This window comes from Salvia splendens, chromosome 7 (genome assembly GCF_004379255.2).
Source record: "Salvia splendens isolate huo1 chromosome 7, SspV2, whole genome shotgun sequence".
In the NCBI taxonomy this organism is placed as follows: domain Eukaryota; kingdom Viridiplantae; phylum Streptophyta; class Magnoliopsida; order Lamiales; family Lamiaceae; genus Salvia; species Salvia splendens.
This window is the reverse complement of record NC_056038.1, coordinates 29,587,849-29,607,351: the sequence shown is the minus strand read 5'-3', so window position 1 is coordinate 29,607,351 and position 19,503 is coordinate 29,587,849. Positions and strand designations below refer to the sequence as shown.

General features: G+C 41.8%; 1 protein-coding gene across 1 annotated transcript; it reads left to right on the top strand.

Annotated features, from left to right (window-relative positions):
• The first annotated feature begins 15,896 nt into the window (after positions 1 to 15,896).
• On the top strand, positions 15,897 to 17,763 carry LOC121742582 (induced stolen tip protein TUB8-like). The gene is made up of 2 exons (XM_042135764.1): positions 15,897 to 16,012; positions 17,050 to 17,763. Exons 1-2 carry the CDS (start codon positions 15,998 to 16,000, stop codon positions 17,497 to 17,499), a joined length of 465 nt encoding a protein of 154 aa, XP_041991698.1. The 5' UTR covers positions 15,897 to 15,997; the 3' UTR covers positions 17,500 to 17,763.
• The last annotated feature ends 1,740 nt before the right edge of the window (positions 17,764 to 19,503 follow it).

The following is a 19,503-nucleotide window of genomic DNA, read 5'->3' as shown; positions in this document are numbered from 1 at the left end:
TATCCATTAATTAATTAATGTCTGCTACGGACTTAATTAATTAATATATTTTAATCTCCAAGAGTGGACTTAGCAAGAAACTCTTATTTATTATTCATAGAGTAATCAAACTCCAACTAGCTAGGTTCCGAATAATAAAACCTTGTTTCGAGCTCCTCTTGTAGATGTTATCAAACGAGACTCTCCTCGCGCGCGATTCAATATAATAGCAATCTTAGCACCGCCAGATAATGATCACCACTACCCAATATACCTGGATCGTTGGGTGACTAAAAACTCGCACCTTTGGTAAGTCAAAGTAGTAGATACTCAATATTGTATGCTCAATGCTAACGTACATTGATTAAGAAATTAATTATCAAGACCTCGTCTTTCAGTAGATAGCATAAAGACTCATCTTGCTGTTAGATCCATTCAGTGTTATACCACACCAATGTCATCATATTTCAATAAGGCTTAGAAATAATCGGACTGACATTGCAACCTTTCACAATAGGTAGTCTATGCCTATCTAGGTTGTGAAATTCTTATTTTTCTTTGTTCAGAACTGACCGCGTACCTTAAATTGAGCGTAGCCCACAACCGGTCTACAAAAACAAAGACTTAGACTTTGTTATGTTGACTTATACATTTAAATATGCATTAAACATCCATTAAATGTAAAACATAACAACATTACGATAAAAATAATCTGTTGCATTCATTGGAAAATAATTATTAGAGTTTTACAGTATTCAATCACTCGAAAGGTGATTTCTAGTATACAAACCGTGACAGTAGGCTGGGTCTCCACACGGATATGGGTACTGTCATCTCTTGGCTCGTCGTGACCTACTGACTCAGATGCGAGGTCCAGACCCTCAGCCATTTTATCAGTCTCCTCTCTCTGGTCACTCGGCGTGGGGGTGACCACTTCGGTTGCCGTCGAAGCATCTTCCAAGTTAGTAGCTGATAAGGATTCCTCCCCAGGTTTTGTAGGAGTAGTCCTTTCTTCTTCACTCGAATCCTCTGCTGCATCCGCTGCTGTGTTTGCTTTCGCCTTGCTGGATGTCCATTTCCCTAGGCATCTTTGCGACACTCTCTTCGGCTTCGGCCGTTCTGCCTTAGGATCGCTCTTCAACACCAATTTCCTTTTAACTGTCTTCGGTTTCGACACTGGAGGTGCCATTGGCTCTAGCTCCTCTGTTCGTACTACGGTCTCATCCTTCTCGATGTGTGTATCACTCTCCCCTGTTTCTGGCTGGGGAGTCACTGACTTAGGCTCTTCTTCTCTGGTCTTCCTCTCTTCCACTTCGTCTAGTGGCTGGTGGGCTTGGCCTTTTGGGTCGTTCCTTGTACCAACTTCTTCACCCTCTCCTACTGCCTCCGATGCGAGGTCCAGACCCTCAGCCATCTTGGTAGTGTCATCTTCCATCCTGGTCACCTCGTTCAAAAGCGCCTCAAACTCCTCATCAGTCATAAGGCCTTGCTTTCTGGCCGTTTTGTTCAGATCTATCTCCTCCCTTTCCATTTCTTGGGGAACGAGTTCCGCTACCGGTGTTCTCTCCGATTCATCTTCTTCCTCCCGGCTCATCTGCTCCTCGCTTGCTTTCCCTTCGCCTTCCCCTAGGTCAGAGTCATAATACGCAGAAAGAGGGTCAACATCCATTGGTTTGATTTATTGGCGAGTCGGAGAGGGTTTTGAGGATTCTGATGGTGCGGTCGTCGAGGGAGATTTCTTTTCTGGTGGGATTGTTGAGGAAGTCGGAATGGAAGTCGGTGGGTGCACTGTGGGTTGAACATTTGTTTCTGGGGTAGGTACTATCGGGGTTTCTCCGGTTGTGCTTGATTCACCTCCGACTTGGCTAAAACCCACCAACGCAGCCGCCCAATCTTTGTTCGGGTCCTGCTGTCTGAGGAACTTCGCTAGTGCGTTCAAGGAAACCATTGCTGGAGCCTGAGGAATCGACTCTTGTGGTTGCGGGTTCGGCGGCCGCTCCTCCGTTGGCGGTTGTAATTCTGGGGTTTCATCCCGGCGGGTTGAAGGGGGTTTCTCAGCGGTTTGTTTTCTTGCCATTTTCTTTTTCCCCATGGTTTGAATCGGTGAATTTTGGTGGTAGTGTGGGTGTTGAATCTCGGGAGAAACGGTGGGAATTTTGGAAGAGATGATGGAGATAAGGGTTTGTGAAGTGAAGGGGAATGGACGGTTGGCTTATTAGAGTGGAATGAAGCAGTTGAGGGTTTGTAACCGGCTATAGGCGGTTTCCAGGTCACGCCGCTTCATGTGGGAGGCGGTTGGAAGCGTTGCCTCCTGATTGGATGTTGCCTGTCCTTTCTGCAAAAGCTGCGCCAGACACAAATTTAAATTTCACCCTATCCTTTTCAACTCTCTCCCTTAACCTTTCCCCCCCATATTTCCCAGAATGTTAACAAAGTGAAAATGACACTTAAATACAATTGGGAGTTTCACCGAATTGGTATTCTCGTGGTCAGTACGTACTCCAAATTAATATTTAAGGTCCGAAAATATTTTTGGATTTTAATTTTTAATTGCATGCAGAAATTTAACTATTAACTACCACATATTTATAATATTTACATTTTACTCTAGGTAATTTGGAATTATACTTGGCCAGCATATGCAAACTTCGCTTAAAGAAAACTAGCCCAGTTGAACTCCAAATTCCTATCATACTGGTCAGTACGCAACCTTAGTATGTGGTTGTAGTGGAATCTCTTCCACTACACCCACATCACTATTATCCCTAAACACCTTCAGCCTATGTCCATTTACGATAAAGGGTTCAGATTTAGGAATACTCCCTGAAATCTCCACTGCTGCATTAGAGCGGAGTCCGGTTATGACATAGGGTCCTGTCCATTTCGACTTGAGCTTCCCAGGCATTAGCTTCAATCTTGACTGGAAGAGTAGTACTTTATGGCCAACATGGAGGTCTTTGGTCCTTAGATTTCTGTCATGCCATAATTTTGTTCTCTCTTTATACCACATAGCGGAATCAAACGACTCCAATCTAAGTTCCTCTAACTCCTGTAGCTGTAGCTTCCTTTCCTCCTCACAGGCTTTAGCATCCATATTAACTTTTTGTACTGCCCAGTATGCTCGATGTTCGATCCCCACTGGTAAGTGGTACATCTTCCCAAAAACGATTCGGTATGGGGACATTCCTATGGGAGTTTTGTAGGTTGTCCGATATGCCCACAGAGCATCCTCTAATCTCACACTCCAGTCTTTCCTAGAAAGGTTGACAGTTTTTTCCAGAATGCTCTTTATCTCTCGGTTAGAGATCTCCGCTTGACCGTTCGCTTGTGGGTGGTAGGGGCTAGATAATTTGTGGTAAACACCGTACTTCTTCATCAAGGCTTCGATAGTGCGGTTACAAAAGTGGGTTCCCTGATCGGATATGATGGCCCTTTGTACTCCGAACCTACTGAAAATATTGCTCTTGAGGAACTTGGCCACCTCTTTCGCGTCACACGTGCTCGTGGCCTTGGCTTCTACCCACTTAGAGACGTAGTCAACTGCGACTAAGATATACAGGTTCTCATAGGACGAGGGAAAAGGACCCATGAAGTCCATCCCCCATATGTCGAACAACTCACAAACAATAACCGGTACTTGTGGCATTTCATCTCGTGCAGAGATCCCACCGGTCAGTTGGCAACGTTCACAACTTCTACAGAATTCATAGGCGTCTTTGTTGAGGGTTGGCCAATAAAATCCGCTATCCAGAATCTTTCTTGCTGTTTTCTTGGGACCGAAGTGTCCTCCACATGCTAAGGGATGGCAATGTGTAAGTATGTCCCTTTTCTCCCTACCTTCCACAGGTATGGGTCGTCCCAAAAGTAGTATTTTGCCTCACTCTTGATCTTCATTCTTTGAGCCTTAGTGACGTTGGGCACTTTTGGAAGCTTTCCCGAAACTAGGTAGCTGGCTAGGTCCGCATACCATGGCTCATGTCCTACTTTTTCTTTCCCTTTTGTTGTTGTATCCTGGCCAGTGAGCTTCATTACCTCTTCCCAATCAATTTTTCTGACGACAAAAATCACTTCACACAAGTGTTCCTCCGGGAACCGGTCGTGCACTTCCTCGCTGCTCCCATCTTGCACTATCCTACTCAAATGATTCGCTACCTTATTCTCGACTCCTTTTTTGTCTTCCACTTCCCAATCAAATTCTTGTAACAGGAGTACCCATCGGATCAATCGGGTTTTGATTCTTTCTTGGCAATCAGGTACTTAATGGCCGCATGGTCAGTATAGACGATGACCTTGGATCCTAACAAGTACTGCCGAAACTTCTCGAATGAATACACCACGACCAGCATCTCCTTCTTAGTGGTGTCATAATTCCTTTGAGCTTGATTCAATGTTTTAAATGCATAAAAGATCACATATCTTTTTCCTTCGATCTTCTGACCTAAAACAGCTCCCACTGCATAGTCGCTGGCATCACACATCACTTCGAAAGGATGATCCCAGTCAGGAGCCTGGATGATTGGCGCAGGTATCAGCTTTTCTTTGAGAATGTTGAAAGCGGATTTGCACTGTTCATCAAATATGAACTCCACCTCGTTTTGAAGGAGTCTGGTAAGGGGTTGGGCGATTTTGGCGAAGTCCTTAATAAATCGTCGATAAAATCCTGCATGCCCCAGAAAACCCCGTATTTCCTTCTTGCCAGTAGGGAATGGCAGCTTGGATATGACGTCCACTTTGGCTTGATCCACCTGGATACCTCTCTCTGATACCACGTGCCCTAGGACGATCCCTTCTGTGACCATGAAATAGCATTTCTCAAAATTTAAGACTAGGCTCTTGGTTTGACACCTCTCCAGAACTACGTCTAAGTGATGAAGGCACGAGTCGAAAGAGTCTCCATAGACCGTAAAGTCATCCATGAATATTTCCATACACTCTTCGATCAAATAGAAAAAAATGCTTATCATGCATCGTTGAAATGTACCCGGAGCGTTGCACAGACCGAACAACATGCGTCTGTACGCGTAGGTTCCAAATGGGCAGGTGAAGGTGGTTTTATCCTGGTCTTCAGGGTCCACGTAGATTTGAAAATAGCCGATGTACCCATCTAAAAAACAGAAGTACTTCTTCCCAGCCAGTAGCTCCAACATCTGATCGATGAACGGCAAGGGAAAGTGATCCTTCCTAGTTGCGGCATTCAGTTTGCGGTAGTCAATGCACATCCGCCAACCAGTGACTAGCCTTGTTGGTATCAGCTCATTTCTCTCATTTTGAGCCACTTGGATCCCCGACTTCTTGGGGACCATGTAAATGGGGCTGACCCACTCGTTGTCGGGCACCGAATAGATAATTCCCAATGATAGCAATTTCAAAATTTCCTTCAATATTTCCTCCCGCATGTTAGGGTTCACCTTTCTTTGTGAGTCTCGATGTGCTTTTGCTTCTTCCTCCAGCCTGATGTGGTGCATACAGACATCGGGGCTTATTCCACCAAATCTGTAAGGCTCCATCCAATCGCTCTTTTGTTCTTGCTCAGCACAGTCAGTAGCCTTGCCTCTTGCTCTTCCGTAAGACTGGTGCTGATAATCACAGGATATGAGTCTTCTTCCCCGAGGAAGGCATACTTCAGGTTTGCTGGTAGTTTCTTCAATTCGACTTGTGGGGGAAGTGTGTCTGCGGGTAGAAGGCTCCTTGCAACATTCCCCTCTTTTTCCAATTCATCATCTGAGAGTCCCTCCGTACTAGCTGGTAGCTGAGCCGCTGCGGCTCCAACAAATTCCGATTTCTGACAAAAGTCCTTAATCGCTCCTTCGATCTTTTCATCACTCAACCCTTGGCTACTGATCAGGTCGCACCATGCAGCTGCTTCTACATCAGCCTGTCCATATACATCCAATGCTTGGAGTTTTTCCTGCAATAATTCGGTCTCAAGAAAATCTAAGACTAGGGGGTCAATGACATCAACATAACATAGATTTTCATAATCGATAGGCTTTTTCATGGCCTCATTGATGTCAAAGGTGAATTTCTCTCCATGAAAATCAATGCAAATTGTCCCCTCAGCCATGTCCACGATTGTCTTAGCTGTTCTCAAAATTGGTCTCCCTAACAATATACCGCTATACTCCCTAGCTTCAGACTCACTCATCTTGATCACATAAAAGTCAGCAGGGTAAGTAAAATTATGCACTCTCACCAATACATTTTCCAACACGCCCTCAGGATTTATGCATGACCTATCAGCCAGTTGGATTAACACCCTAGTGTTTGACAACTTTACTCCGTTCAACCGATTATAGATTGCTAATGGCATGACATTTATAGATGCTCCCAGATCACACATCGCATGCTCGATTTTTACGTCTCCGATAGTTATGGGTAACGTGAACATACCCGTGTCGGCTCTTTTGGGCGGTAGCCTCTCCTGCACAATTGCTGACGCTATCCCTTCCACCATGATCTTTCCATCCTCTTGGGCTTTCCCGGCTATGAAATCCTTGATAAATTTTCCAAGTGGGGGTAACTTCACGGCTTGGAGGAATGGTGACATCCAGCTTCCCAAAAAATTGACATGTAATCCACTAGGTTCTACTTCTTCCTTCTAGTCATGAAACGGTAAGGGAATGGTTTTTTCCCTTTCGCCTCGTCTACCGGTCCTTCAACAGCCTTCTTGGAGTCTTTCTTGGACACATTCTGGGATGGAGTCTCTATGGTGGGTTCTGTTTCTTTAGGATGGTCTTCTCCGGGCCGTACGCCTTTGGTTTCATCTTTTTCCAATGGTGCTCCATCCAAGAAAAACGGATCCTGCATCTGAGGCATAGGTCTGTTGAGCTCTCTCTCCGAGACGAAGTCGCTCAGTACCTTCGTTTCACTAGGCTCTCCACTGAGCTTCTTCGGTTGGGGTCCATCATAGGCAGTACCGGACCGCAATGTGACCTTGCTCACGTTTGCCTCTTCAGGTACATGGACTGTAGATGGGAGTTTCCCTGAATTTCCTTTCAATTCACCCATCGAATTCGCCAGCTGAGCTAATTGCCTATTCATCATATCAATGTTCGCCTTATGCTCCTTCTGGGCATTCTGCATCCCCTGCACTACTTCATTATTGGACTGCAACTCACCATTGATACTCTGCTGCAAAGCGAGCATTTCTCCCATCATGTCCTCCATAGATCTCCTTGACCTGTTAGGATATTGGAACTGATTCGGACCTTGGTGCTGGCTATACTGGGGGTTTTGGTTGGGTTGGTAGTTCTGGAAGTTTTGCTGGTTTTGGTTAGGTGGGTATAGGTTGTACTGGGCAGGAGGGTTGTACTGGTCTTGGTGATAATGATTCTGGTTCTGGCTCTGGAACTGGTTCTAGTTCTGATGATGTTGGGGACCTTGACTATGCTGATTCTGGTAATTTTGGTAGTTCCTTTGGTGGGGTGGTATATAAACAGGGTTTGAGTTTTGGTTCTGTGGGTTTTGGTTGTGGGGTTGTTGGTTCCTTCCTGACCAGTTGGATTGGTTGTCGGGATTTGTTGGGCCACGGTTGGGATTTTGGTTCGGGTGGGGGTTGTATTGGTTCTGACATTGACCTTGGTTTCGGTTTTGGTTCCCATCTCTCCATCGAAAATTTGGATTGTCCCTCCATGGTGCGTCCCGCTGTCTCCCTGGGATTCAATTCCCACTAGAGTTATAGTACCCTGCAGCATTGACTTGCTCCATATTGACGAAGTCATTTGACTGATCGTAGGTTGGCCCTTGATTTCCCTGCTCTGCACCCTTGTAGCTCCTAGTTGGGGAAGACAGTGGCGTGTTCTTCTCGATTGCGCTCAGGAGCGCCCTTTTCAGCTCTTCCATCTTCAAGTCCATCTTCTGCTCTATCTTCTGCTCCTGGTCAGCGGACGAAGCACTCACAGTCCTTTCTCTGTTGTATCCATCTCTTGAATTGTCGTACTCCTTCTTCGCGCTTAGAAGCTTCCCTAGGACCTTTTTCGCTTCACTGACCCTTAGCTGCGTGAAGCTTCCTCCTGACGATGAGTTTGCCAGATCCTTTGTTGCCTTATTCATCCCCTCATAAAAGGTGTGATATATCTCTATATCTGTCATACGATGGTTTGGACACGCATCCAAAAGGCTCATATATTTCGCCCAACAATCACTCAGGGGTTCGTCGTATCCTTGCTTCACACTGGTTATCTCTCTCTTCAGCGCACTTGTCTTCGATGACGGGAAAAATTCACCTAAGAAGGCTGACTTGAAATCGGCCCAACTCTCAATGGAGTCGGGTGGCAGGCGCATGAACCATGTGTTGGCCTCCCCCTTTAGGACGAACGGCAAGGCCTTCAATCTGTAGTCATCCTCGGTCGCCCCAGTTGGCCTTCTGTGTGCCTTACAAATCTTATAGAACTCATGAAGGAACTCGTAGGGGCCTTCATAGCTCTTTCCATAGTACGTGGGTAGAATTACGATAACATGGGGCTTCACATCGCAGGCTCTCTGTCCCGGAGTGACAACTATGGCTTGTGGCGGTTCTCCGTCGGCATGCGCGTTCAGCGATCTGATCTCTGGGTCATCGTCTACTTGGGCATCCATCCTTCTTGGGTTACCTTCCAACTGTAGTACCACTTCTGGTATTCTTCCTTCTATGGTGTCTTGCTCTTCGTCACTACTCGTGCCTAGGTCAGACAGGGCTGTCGACAGGCCAGAACGAGTGGTCACAAGTACAGTCCCTCGTTGGAGTATCTTCGGTCTCCAATGGTCAGGAGCCGAGCTGCTTCTCATAAACTGAAATAAAAAAGAAAGAGAAAAATTATGCACAATATATACACCAAAATATTACACACAATAACAGTTAATAACGTCATCCATCCCCGGCAACAGCGCCATTTTGATGACTCAACAGGATTGCAGGTGTCGTGTTAAGCAAGGATGTATCCTACTGATCAGGATAGAAACCCCGGCTCAGCCTGAACCTGGCATCAAAGAAATTCCTCAACCCACTTCTACTGGTTAGTATGGTGGAGGTAAGGGTCGAATCCCACAGAGATGGATGCGCTTTGGGTAATTGTGGTGAAGTCTGGAGGGGGGTTGGTTAGCTACCACGCTTGGGTTGAGATTCTACCTAGACAGGAATTAAAGGTGGTACTCTACTGACTGGGTGGTGTGAAAGTGAACGACATGTGGCTGTGTACGTAAGAGTGGGGGACAAGGTGTTTCAGGGACATGTGGAAAGTAGGTAGTTACTATAAAAGGCTAAACTGAATATCAGAGAATAAGAGGTAGTTAGGTGCATGCACTGTCAGATCTGTAGGGTACCAGCATGAAAAAGCAAGGGACAAAAACAAAAGGTAACTAAAAAGTAAAGTGTTCCCAAACTTAGATGTTGTTGTTATCTTCTCCAACAAGAATGCACCCAAAATCAAACAAACTCAGATTCCATGGACTGCAATTCAGATTAACAACTTCACGATTCGGATCCACAATTAACTCACTAACATTCAAAGATTAAACAAGCGAAATCGAGAACTACACATACTGGACGACATGCAAGGTGACAGAACTTACGTAAACTCAAATTTCGCACTTAAACACTTCGGGAATTAGATCTAAACAACAAACTTAACTACAAACTTAGATCAAACAACTCCAAATGAAATCATGCTTCCAACACTTAGAAATTACTGCAACAACTAGATCTAAGCTACCTAGGCAGAATGAAACAGATTCAAACAGAAAGAGATGCATAAAAACAACTTCATTGCATAAAACGTTTGGATCTCAACAAAACGCTTCATAAGATGATAAGTACTGAAAATGCAGCAGATCCAACGAAAGAAAACAAGTAAATGTTAACTAAGAAAGCGACAAAGATTGTTTTTCCACTCCGGGCGATGAAACTGCTACGACTACGAAATAAACTGGCTGGAACGATGGAAGGCGAATCTCCGGTGGAACTTCAGGTGACCATGGTTGTGGCAAGGAATTAGAAGATCTTGGATTATGCTGAAGGAACTGATTTACCGAGAGAGAATACTCTAACTAAGTGTGAATGTCGATGATTTTTTTCCTCTCTCCAAGTGGCTTCCTTTTATAGGGAGGTCTGCCCTTGATTTTTTTGGTAGACTCTCTTCGTGAAATGACTCTTTTGCCCTCGTTTGTGGTTGATCCTTCCCAGCAATCCTTCTTCTCCATCTCGAGCTTTTTTTGGCATGCATCCTGATCAGTATTGCACCCTTCTGGCGCTCTTTTCACCTGCGTTATCCGAAACCCTTCCTACTGACTGGAACCCTTTCCCTGCACACTTTAACAACTGTTTTGCAGATATAACCCAATTATGCACGTATACTGACCAGTAACCAAGGCCTAGAATGCGACTTATCAATGATCCATAGATTCCCCAAACCAATGTATCTATCGGGCTCATGAAAGACCTTCCCATTGCGGCGCGGCACTACAATACTTGGAGTAGAAGTTAAAATTTCGAGAATTGTTTGTACAATAGGTACGGGTTCTTAGTTAATGGAACTTACGACAGAAGTTAGCTCGTCACGATCCACTTCACTGCTGGGTTTATGATTCATTACAAAGTCTTCCTCTAAGAATGTCGCGTGAGTACTCACAATGACTTTCTTGTCTCGGAGACTATAGAATTCATAAGCTTTCGATCCTCTAGGGTACCTTCTAAACACACATACCTGTGTCCTTGATCCCAGCTTAGTTGGATCCTTTTCCAATACATGAGCCGGGCAACCCCAAATCTTGATCCCAACTTAGTTGGATCCTTTACCTAGTCCACAACTCATAGGGAGTAGGTTACGTTCATTGAACTTGAAGGTTCTTTTCTTTTCTTTGAAATTTTTGATGCTGTATTGAGTTCTGATTTGAGATTATTAAACTGAGTAGATGTGATTGTGTACATATTGTTTTCCATGATACCACGACAGATATAAGAACCATATTTCTTAATAACGCAATTGTCATTAAAAGAAATCGAATATCCATCAAAAACCAATTTAGAAACTATAATTAAATTTCTTCTAAAAGAAGGTATCAACAAAACATTCTTTAAAATCAAAATCTATCACTACTAAAACGCAAGTGGACGTCTCCCACTGCAATGGCCGCCACTTTAGTGGCGTCGACCAGCTGGACTTCGATCTCACTATCATATAGCCGTCTTGTCACCTGCATTAAGTCAGGATCAAAACAAATATGATAAGTAGCTCCAGTGTCAATAACCCAAGTGTGAGTAGATGTCGAAGTCAAGCATGACTCTACCACTAGAGCTTGGTGCATACCTATAGCCTTGCCCTTTTTAGGACAGTCTGGCTTCCAATGCCCCTTCTCTCCACACTTGAAACACTTCCCCGAAGGCTTCTTGTTAGCCTTCTTCTTTTTTCCCTTAGCAATCTTACCGCAACCGGGATTGGTTCCCTCTTCTTTCCTGCGCCAGGCTTAGAGTCAGAGGAATGATGCGCCAAACTCAGCATAGCTACCTTAGCCTGAACCATAAGGTCCTCCGCCGACTGAAGTTCAGTCAATAACTCTGCCCAGGTGTAATTCCTTTTGTTCATCTCAAAGTTGAGTTTGAATTGCTGGAAGTTAGGGGGAAGACTCTGAAGGATAATAGTTACATGGGACTCGGGATCGATCGTCCCACCCAAAACCTCAATTTGGTTGAGGTGGCTCATCATCTCGAGGACATGGTCCCACACAGACGTGTCTTCCTTCATTGTCTTCGTCATGATACTCCGAAAGGCTTGAGACTTAGCCGTTCGATTCTGAGTACCAAAAATACTTGTGAGATTTTGCATAATCTCGATGGCAGCCGCCATGGCAAAATGCTGATGCTTGAGCACTGAAGACATAGAAGCCAACATATAGCACTTATCCATCTCATTCGTCTTACGCCATCGTCTATGTGCATATCTAACTCCTGCCGCGGCGTTTGCCGCCGACACTGGAGGCCGTGGGGTAGTGAGCACAAGATTGTACTCTTCAGCTGTGAGAACGATGTCCAAATTTTGTTTCCATTCTATGTAATTTTGGCCACTGAGTTTGTTTTCTTTAAGAATTGTAGAAAGAGGATTGAATGACATTTTGACGATTTAGTTTGCACTGCAAAACAGAAGATTTACTATTTGTCATAAACTTATGTAAGAAGTTTGATTAGATTAACCATAAAACTTTCCAAGATCTTACAACTGTAAAATTAAAATTTTGTACCCTCCATAAGAGATCAATACGCATTAAAATTTTAGCATTTTACTGGTCACAACACCGACGAATAGTCCATAGACCACATAATGGAATGGCCGCCTAATGTTGCCTAAGCAAGACCACCAGATTTAGCATTACAGTATCTCATTTCTACAACACACTCCCATAACAAAGTTCATGTGTTGCTAATAAAATCAAGCTATCTCATAAATTCTGTGTGAACTCCTGAATATCTTAGTTTCTTAGGATTATTGTCCCCACATAATGGGTGGCGATAATATTCGAAACCACATTCTAGTTCATACTTTTTATATTTGAGAAGTCTGCCCTCATGAACTTACCATTTCTTAGGATTATTGTCCCCACATAGTGGGTGGGGATAATATTATAAATTAGCTTCACAAATTGCAGACCAATCGATGGAGTCCATATACAAACATTAAGTTCGTAATTATAGCTTAGATATTTTGGTTATGGTTTTTCTTTAATTATCCTTAGCCTTGAGGCAGAAAATTGTTTAATTAAATTCTGTTGGCATTTAATTGACTGGATAATTAAATCTTTTATTATCTTTTAGTATCTTATTTTAGGAAATTAATTATTCTAGAATTTAATTCTTATTCATGTCTACTATAAGATATTTCTAAAATAAACGAATTATTTAAATCTTAATTAGACATGAAAAATTAAATTCAAATTATTTCCATGTTCAAGATTAGGAAGAGAAATTTTTATCATTTAATGTATTCATACATATCTATCCTTATCAGGATTCTAGATAACTATTAAATTATTCTTGTCCATATCATCTAGGAATCAAAACAATATTATTTATTTCCATAGATATATTCAATAATTCAAATATTTCTAAAATCTAAGGAAATCATTCCAAAATATTTTATTTCCATTAAATAAGAATATTTTAATGATATCTTTTAATTAATGAATTAAATAATCATTAAAATAATCCATCATCGATATCTCATCGCACGAGGTTTGCACGAACGATGAACAACGAAGATCCGACGAGTTCATCGCCGAAACACGGCGCGCCATACCTCTTGGCCAGAAGCACTCGTGTTGCGTGCCTGCGTCTCGGCCAGGCGACGCACAACAGTGCGCGTCGGGTGGCGCTGGCTCTCGGCCAATGCCTTGCCTCCTGGTGCGGTGCCCTGGCCGTCGGGTGTCGCGATCCTCGGCCAGCAGCGAGCATGTCGGCGGCACTGTTCTCGGCCAGCCGTGATGACCCGTCTCGGCCAGGCTCGATCCGCCGCTCCCACTGCTCCGGCCCACGTCGCGCCAGGAGGCGCGTCAGTGTCTCGGCCAGCGCAAGAGTCGCATCTCCGTCCTTACGCCTAGGGTTCGGGACTCGCTGGTTCAGCGTCTCGGTCATTTCAATTCGATATGCTGCGTGTGGCTAAGGACTATATATAGTGAAGTACTTATATCTCAAGTTGTTTATGTTAATAAAATAAATTAATGTGACACTAGTACGATAAAATTAAGACAAAAACGTATGTGTTTAATTTAACAGTATTACTAAGTTTTCAGATTATTATAGGAAAGAATCTCAATGGAGCAGTATATAGTAGTATTTGACAAAACACGATAAGAATCCTAAAGGGGTTAGCAGCGGAAGCGTGCATGGAATTAATCACATAATAATTTTGATCTATTTAACAGATTATTTAGACAAATTATATTCGCGTAATTCTCACATATATCATGTTCATAACTTGAATTCAAACATGTTTTAGCGCAATTAACACCTAAAACATACTTACTATGGAGTTAGCCAATTTAGCTCGTTGATTCTCCAAAGAATCGAAGATAGCTAGCGCATTCTCCACGTGAAGATCTTGAGTACTAAACCACGGATTTTCTACTGGTTCCCGGACTGTAAACTGATATCAGTGTGGGCTGATCTCACCAGAATACTAGGACTCTAATAAAGAAGACGGAAACTGCTCACGGAGAAGAGCTGAAAATCGTCCCTCTTCAATACAGAGAGGGGGACGAAAATTTTGATGAAAATAATATGTATTTTCTGTCTCCTTTATTCTCCTATTTATATTAAGTCACATATTGGGCCCAGTTAGGGATCTATGGAAGAATTTGGATATGGCCTCCCCCAATTAGCTTCTTACTAATTAAATTGAACCCACAATTTAATATAAGCTTATATTGGAATATTACGAGCAGCCACTACAGAAGTAATATTGCACTGCCCATCCAAATCCGAAATTACAAGTATTCCGGGTTTTCATTTGTTTGTCATTCATTTCACGTGCTTAAGATAGAAACGTCCATTAATTAATTAATGTATGCTATGGACTTAATTAATTAACATATTATTAATTCCAAGAGTGGACTTAGCAAGAAACGCTTATTTATTATTTGTAGAGTAATCAAACTCCAACTAGCTAGGTTCCGAATAATAAAACCTTGTTTCGAGCTCCTCTTGTGGACGTTATCAAACGAGACTCACATCACGCACGATTCAATATAATAGCAATCCTAGCACCGCTAGATATTAATCACCACTACCCAATATACTAAGATTCTTGGGTTGCGAAAAACCCGCACCATTTGGTAAGTCAAAGTAGTGCATAATCAATACCGTATGCTCAATGCTAACGTACATTGATTAAGAAATTAATTATCAAGACCTCGTCTTTCAGTAGATAGCATAAATACTGGTCTTGGTGTTAGATCCAATTCAGTGCTATACCACACCAATGTCATCTTATTTCAGTAAGACTTAGAAATATGCGGACTGGCATTGTAACCTTTCACGATAGGTAGTCTAAGCCTATCTAGGTTGTGAAATTCTTATTTTTCTTTGTTCAGAACTGACCGTGTTACCTTAAAGTGGACGACGCCCATAACCGGTCTATTAAAACAAAGACTTAGACTTTGTTACATTGCTCATACATTTAAATATGCAATAAACATTCATTAAATGTAAAATATAACAATATTATGACAAAAAATAATCTGTTGCATCTATTGGAAAATAGAATATAGGGTTTTACAGTATTCAATCACTCGAAAGACGATTTCTAGTATACAAATTCTAAAAAATCCATCCATCAGTAATTAGGGGGATATAGCTAGGTGTCATGCATTGTCTATTACTCCTTTATGCCCTCTAAAACTGAGTCATTTCAAAAAATAATATATTTCATTTCTCTTACTTTATTTTATTATTTTTTTCTCCATTTAATTTATTTGACACAAATTTCCTAAATCTCGTGTCCAAAAGAAATACATTCAGTAGAGTGACGAAGGAAATATAATTTAAAAGTAGAAAAGATAGGTTGAACATGAGTGTATTATGGTCCTAGTCGCATACAAGCCCTCTCCAAGAAGCCATAAGGAGTCATTCACGAAAAGGAGAGTTAAAGAAGAAGACAATTAAAATGAATAGGCAAATTGTGGAATTGGCCTCCACCATGTGCCTTGCCCTTTTCAAATTAATGAAATATAAAAGCTCGCTACATCTAACTACTACTCCTATTATTATGTACTAGCAAAGATGACCTAAATTAACTATTAGTATTTGTATTTTATTTATGAAGCAAAAGTATAATCAAATACAACTAAGCATGACTGTGAATCACCATCATGTTATGTGTCAGTTTGTCTCAAGATTCTCTAATGATATTATTATATGTTTTGAAGGGCTTGATTTGAACCCCTATAAATACCCACTCTAACCCATGCTTTCATATCATCACATTCACTACCATTTTAGCTTTCCAATTCCTTCTTCTTCTTTAGCTTTCGCTCCTTCACCACTCTTCATACTAGAATGGCATCAGTTGAGGTATATACATAATCATGATTCGATTTGCTCTAACTCTTAATGAAATTTATTTGTTTCTTACTTGGCTAGTTAGTCTCTTCCTGTTCCTAGTTAACGGTTTCGATCGAGATCATCAAATTTATTGTTTTTTTCTTCATGGTTTTTAGTATGTACGCGAACTACAATCAAATAGTGTTGCCCACGGTTCCAAAACCGGCGGTTTCGGTTCGGAACCGCCGGTTCCGGTTTGTAGGAATTCGGAATCGGAACCGGACCGTGAGGCTATTTCACGGTTCCGGTTCGAAAACCGGCGGTTTCGCGGTTCGATTTTTTTTATATAATTTGAAATTTGGACTTATACAATAAATTGGAACAAGACAATGAATAATTTAAATTGAAATAAGACGAATAAGGTGAAAATGATATCAATTTTATTGAATTTGAGTTGTAAGGACAACGATACATTACAATTTACAATACATATACAAGTATACAACATACAACAATGTAAAGTGTCGTCGGAATGTAAAGGGGAAAATGGATGAATTTGAATTCAAAATCAGAATAAAAAAAATTTGAATTTCCGAAAACCGGCGGTTTTGGCGGAAAACCGCCGGTTCGGTCAACAAACCGGCTGCAAAAGCTGCGCTGTGTCAGCCTCGTGTTCCACACCGCCACCGAAAACCACCGGTTTCACGGTTAACCGCCGATTTTCACTGTTAACCGGCGGTTAACCGCCGGTTTCCGGTCCAAAAACCGCCGGAACCGGCCGACCACCCGCGTGAAAAAGCTGTCCCGGCCTGACGCCTCGTTGACCGAGCCGGAACCGTGAAACTGCCGGTTAACCGAACGGTTCCGGTTCGAAAAATCTTGAACCGAAATCGGGCCGCGGTTCCAATTGCGACGGTTCCGGTTCGAGGAAATTGCCACGGTTCCGGTTCGGAACCGGAACCGTTGGGCATCTCTACAATTAATGTTCATTATCCTTCAAAAATGTATATGATCACCTTAAAAAATTAAGCAAAATGTAATCCATTTTGAAATGTATTTATGTGCAGGTTGAATCAGTTCCAGTGGCGGAGATTGTGGCTCCAACTGAGGCACTGGAGAAAGTGGAGGTGAAGGAAGAAGTAGCTGAAGCCGAGCCAGAGAAAATGGTGGCGGCAGTGGAGGAGCCAGCTGTTGAAGCCGAGACAAAGGAAGTTACAGCTGAAGAGACAGTGGAGGTAAAAGAAACCGAAGAAGAAGCCGTTCCAGAGAAAGAGCCGGAGGCTGTTGAGGAAGCCACCAAGGAGGAGGAGGTGGCTCCCGTCTCAACAGAAGAGGTTGCTCCAGATGAAGCCGCCAAGGAAGAGGAAGTGGCTCCAGTTGAAGCCACGGAAGAGGTTGCCTCAGCTGAAGCCGCCAAGGAAGAGGAAGCGGCTCCCGTTGAAGCCGCGGAAGAGGTTGCTCCAGCTGAAGCCGCCAAGGAGGAGGAGGCTTCTCCGGTTGAGAAAACTGATGAGTGAAGAGCAGCTATACATATCACAAAGAAGGCAGTATTTGAATCTTTTATTGGTGGTTATGTTTTATTATTACCATTATCATTTATTTCTCTTTTATTGTACTAGTACTATCATTCAAGTTTTCTATCTTGGGGTGTTTGAGAGTAATTTGAGGGGTCTGATCAAGTCTTGGATGAATATATTTCGAGTTATCAAAGTAGTCTGATTGGTTTATTGGAGTTTCATCCTTATATTTGAATTAATAAAATTAAGTTATACTAGTACTTATTTATTGTGTTTTGCAGGTTATCATCCACAAGAAAATAATTCAATCTTATGACCTGAGTACTTTTTTACTCCTACTTGAATACAGATGTTCCATTTCCATGTATTTTCTTGTTTGCATTTGATGTTTTATCAATCATAAGAGTAACACTCAGACATTTATGTTGTCAACTTTTACCAACATAAAGCATAAAAGATATATAGACTTATAAAACAGAAACTGGAAATAAGCTGTAGGAGGAAAGTATTTTTGTTCCCATATTTTCGAATATATTCTCTCTTCACAATGACTACATGCTTGCATGGATATACCGATATATCGAATAGGAGAGTTGATTCTTCCATCTCTCGAACCAGGGAAGGAGAAGATCATCGCAGGGAAGCATGTATACAGAATTCCCATCATTCTCGCCGTCTATATACATAATATGTAACCGATATCCACAGTTTAAACAGAGGATGCTACAAGTTACAATCGTTGTTGTCAAGAAAACATGACAAGTAGCTACACCTCCATCTTTAGATACTGGTCAACTTGCCAAAACAGTCAAAGTCTTCAGAGTCATCTATCATGTAGTACTACAAAGAGAAGCTAGAGTTTGGTTGTTGAAATGAAAAGATGTCAGCCCTCCAAAGAGCTCGTGGAGCTAGGCTCTCATAGACATCGTCTCAGTAAAGAGAATGAATGGGTTGCTAAACTTTCCAGATCCAATTTCTAAAAAAAAAAAAAAAAAAAAAAAAAAAAAACTTTCCAGATCCTAATCATGGGGCGCTATTCCCTCAGTTGATGCTTGATGGTTTGGTTCCTTGATTGGAGTTCGAGTGGATCCTTCACCGGACTAACACCAACATAATGTACTACTTGTAACTGATTTGTGGAGAAGAGATGGAAAAAAGAACAATCTTTATGGAAAAGGATATAATTTTGCTGATAGATGAACCAAGCCTATAAAACGGAGTCCATCACGAAATTAGTTTCAGCCTTGAAAATGCCAACTCAAAAGAGGATTTTTTATTAAAAAAAAAAAAAGCAAACAAACTCTTCCGCGAAGCTATATATGTTGAAAACGGATAAACAAAAAACGTACACAGTTTGACATGGTTTAATGATTATTTATTTTAAAAAATTAATTTCAGTACTTGAATATAGTCAAACGATTTACACACAAGTCATATGTACTCGATTAATACTTACTAATTAAAGTTAACTTAATTCGTCTCGGCCAGTTCATACACGAAGGGATACATCTGGAATTATTCACAGACGAGCTTTTAAAGAAAATAAATAAATAATAATGTTATGTAACATGTGAGAGGAAGGATTAGTCTATTCATTTGCCCATTTTATAAATAAGAAACAGACTATATATATGACAGGTGAGTGACGTAATTAAGGTATGTAGATTAAATGACAAAGCCATAAATAAAACAAGTGGGATTTCAAGTTGCGGAGGTTTATTATTATTATTATTATTATCATGGGTGAGGTGGTGGCTGGATTAGATCGAAACTGAGATGTCTTATCCAATCTGATGGCAATTGAAACTAAAAATATAATATATAATTATCTCACATCGGTGTCAAGAGAAAACTAAAATTAGTATATAAGTCTCATGAGCCCTTCCTCTTATCACCAATTGGTTTTAGGATAGAACTCATGGATTTCTATCATGGTATCAGAGCGGGTCGCCGACTGTGGGTCAAATTTAACTGACCCAGCAGTATATCTGGGCCGAAACCAAA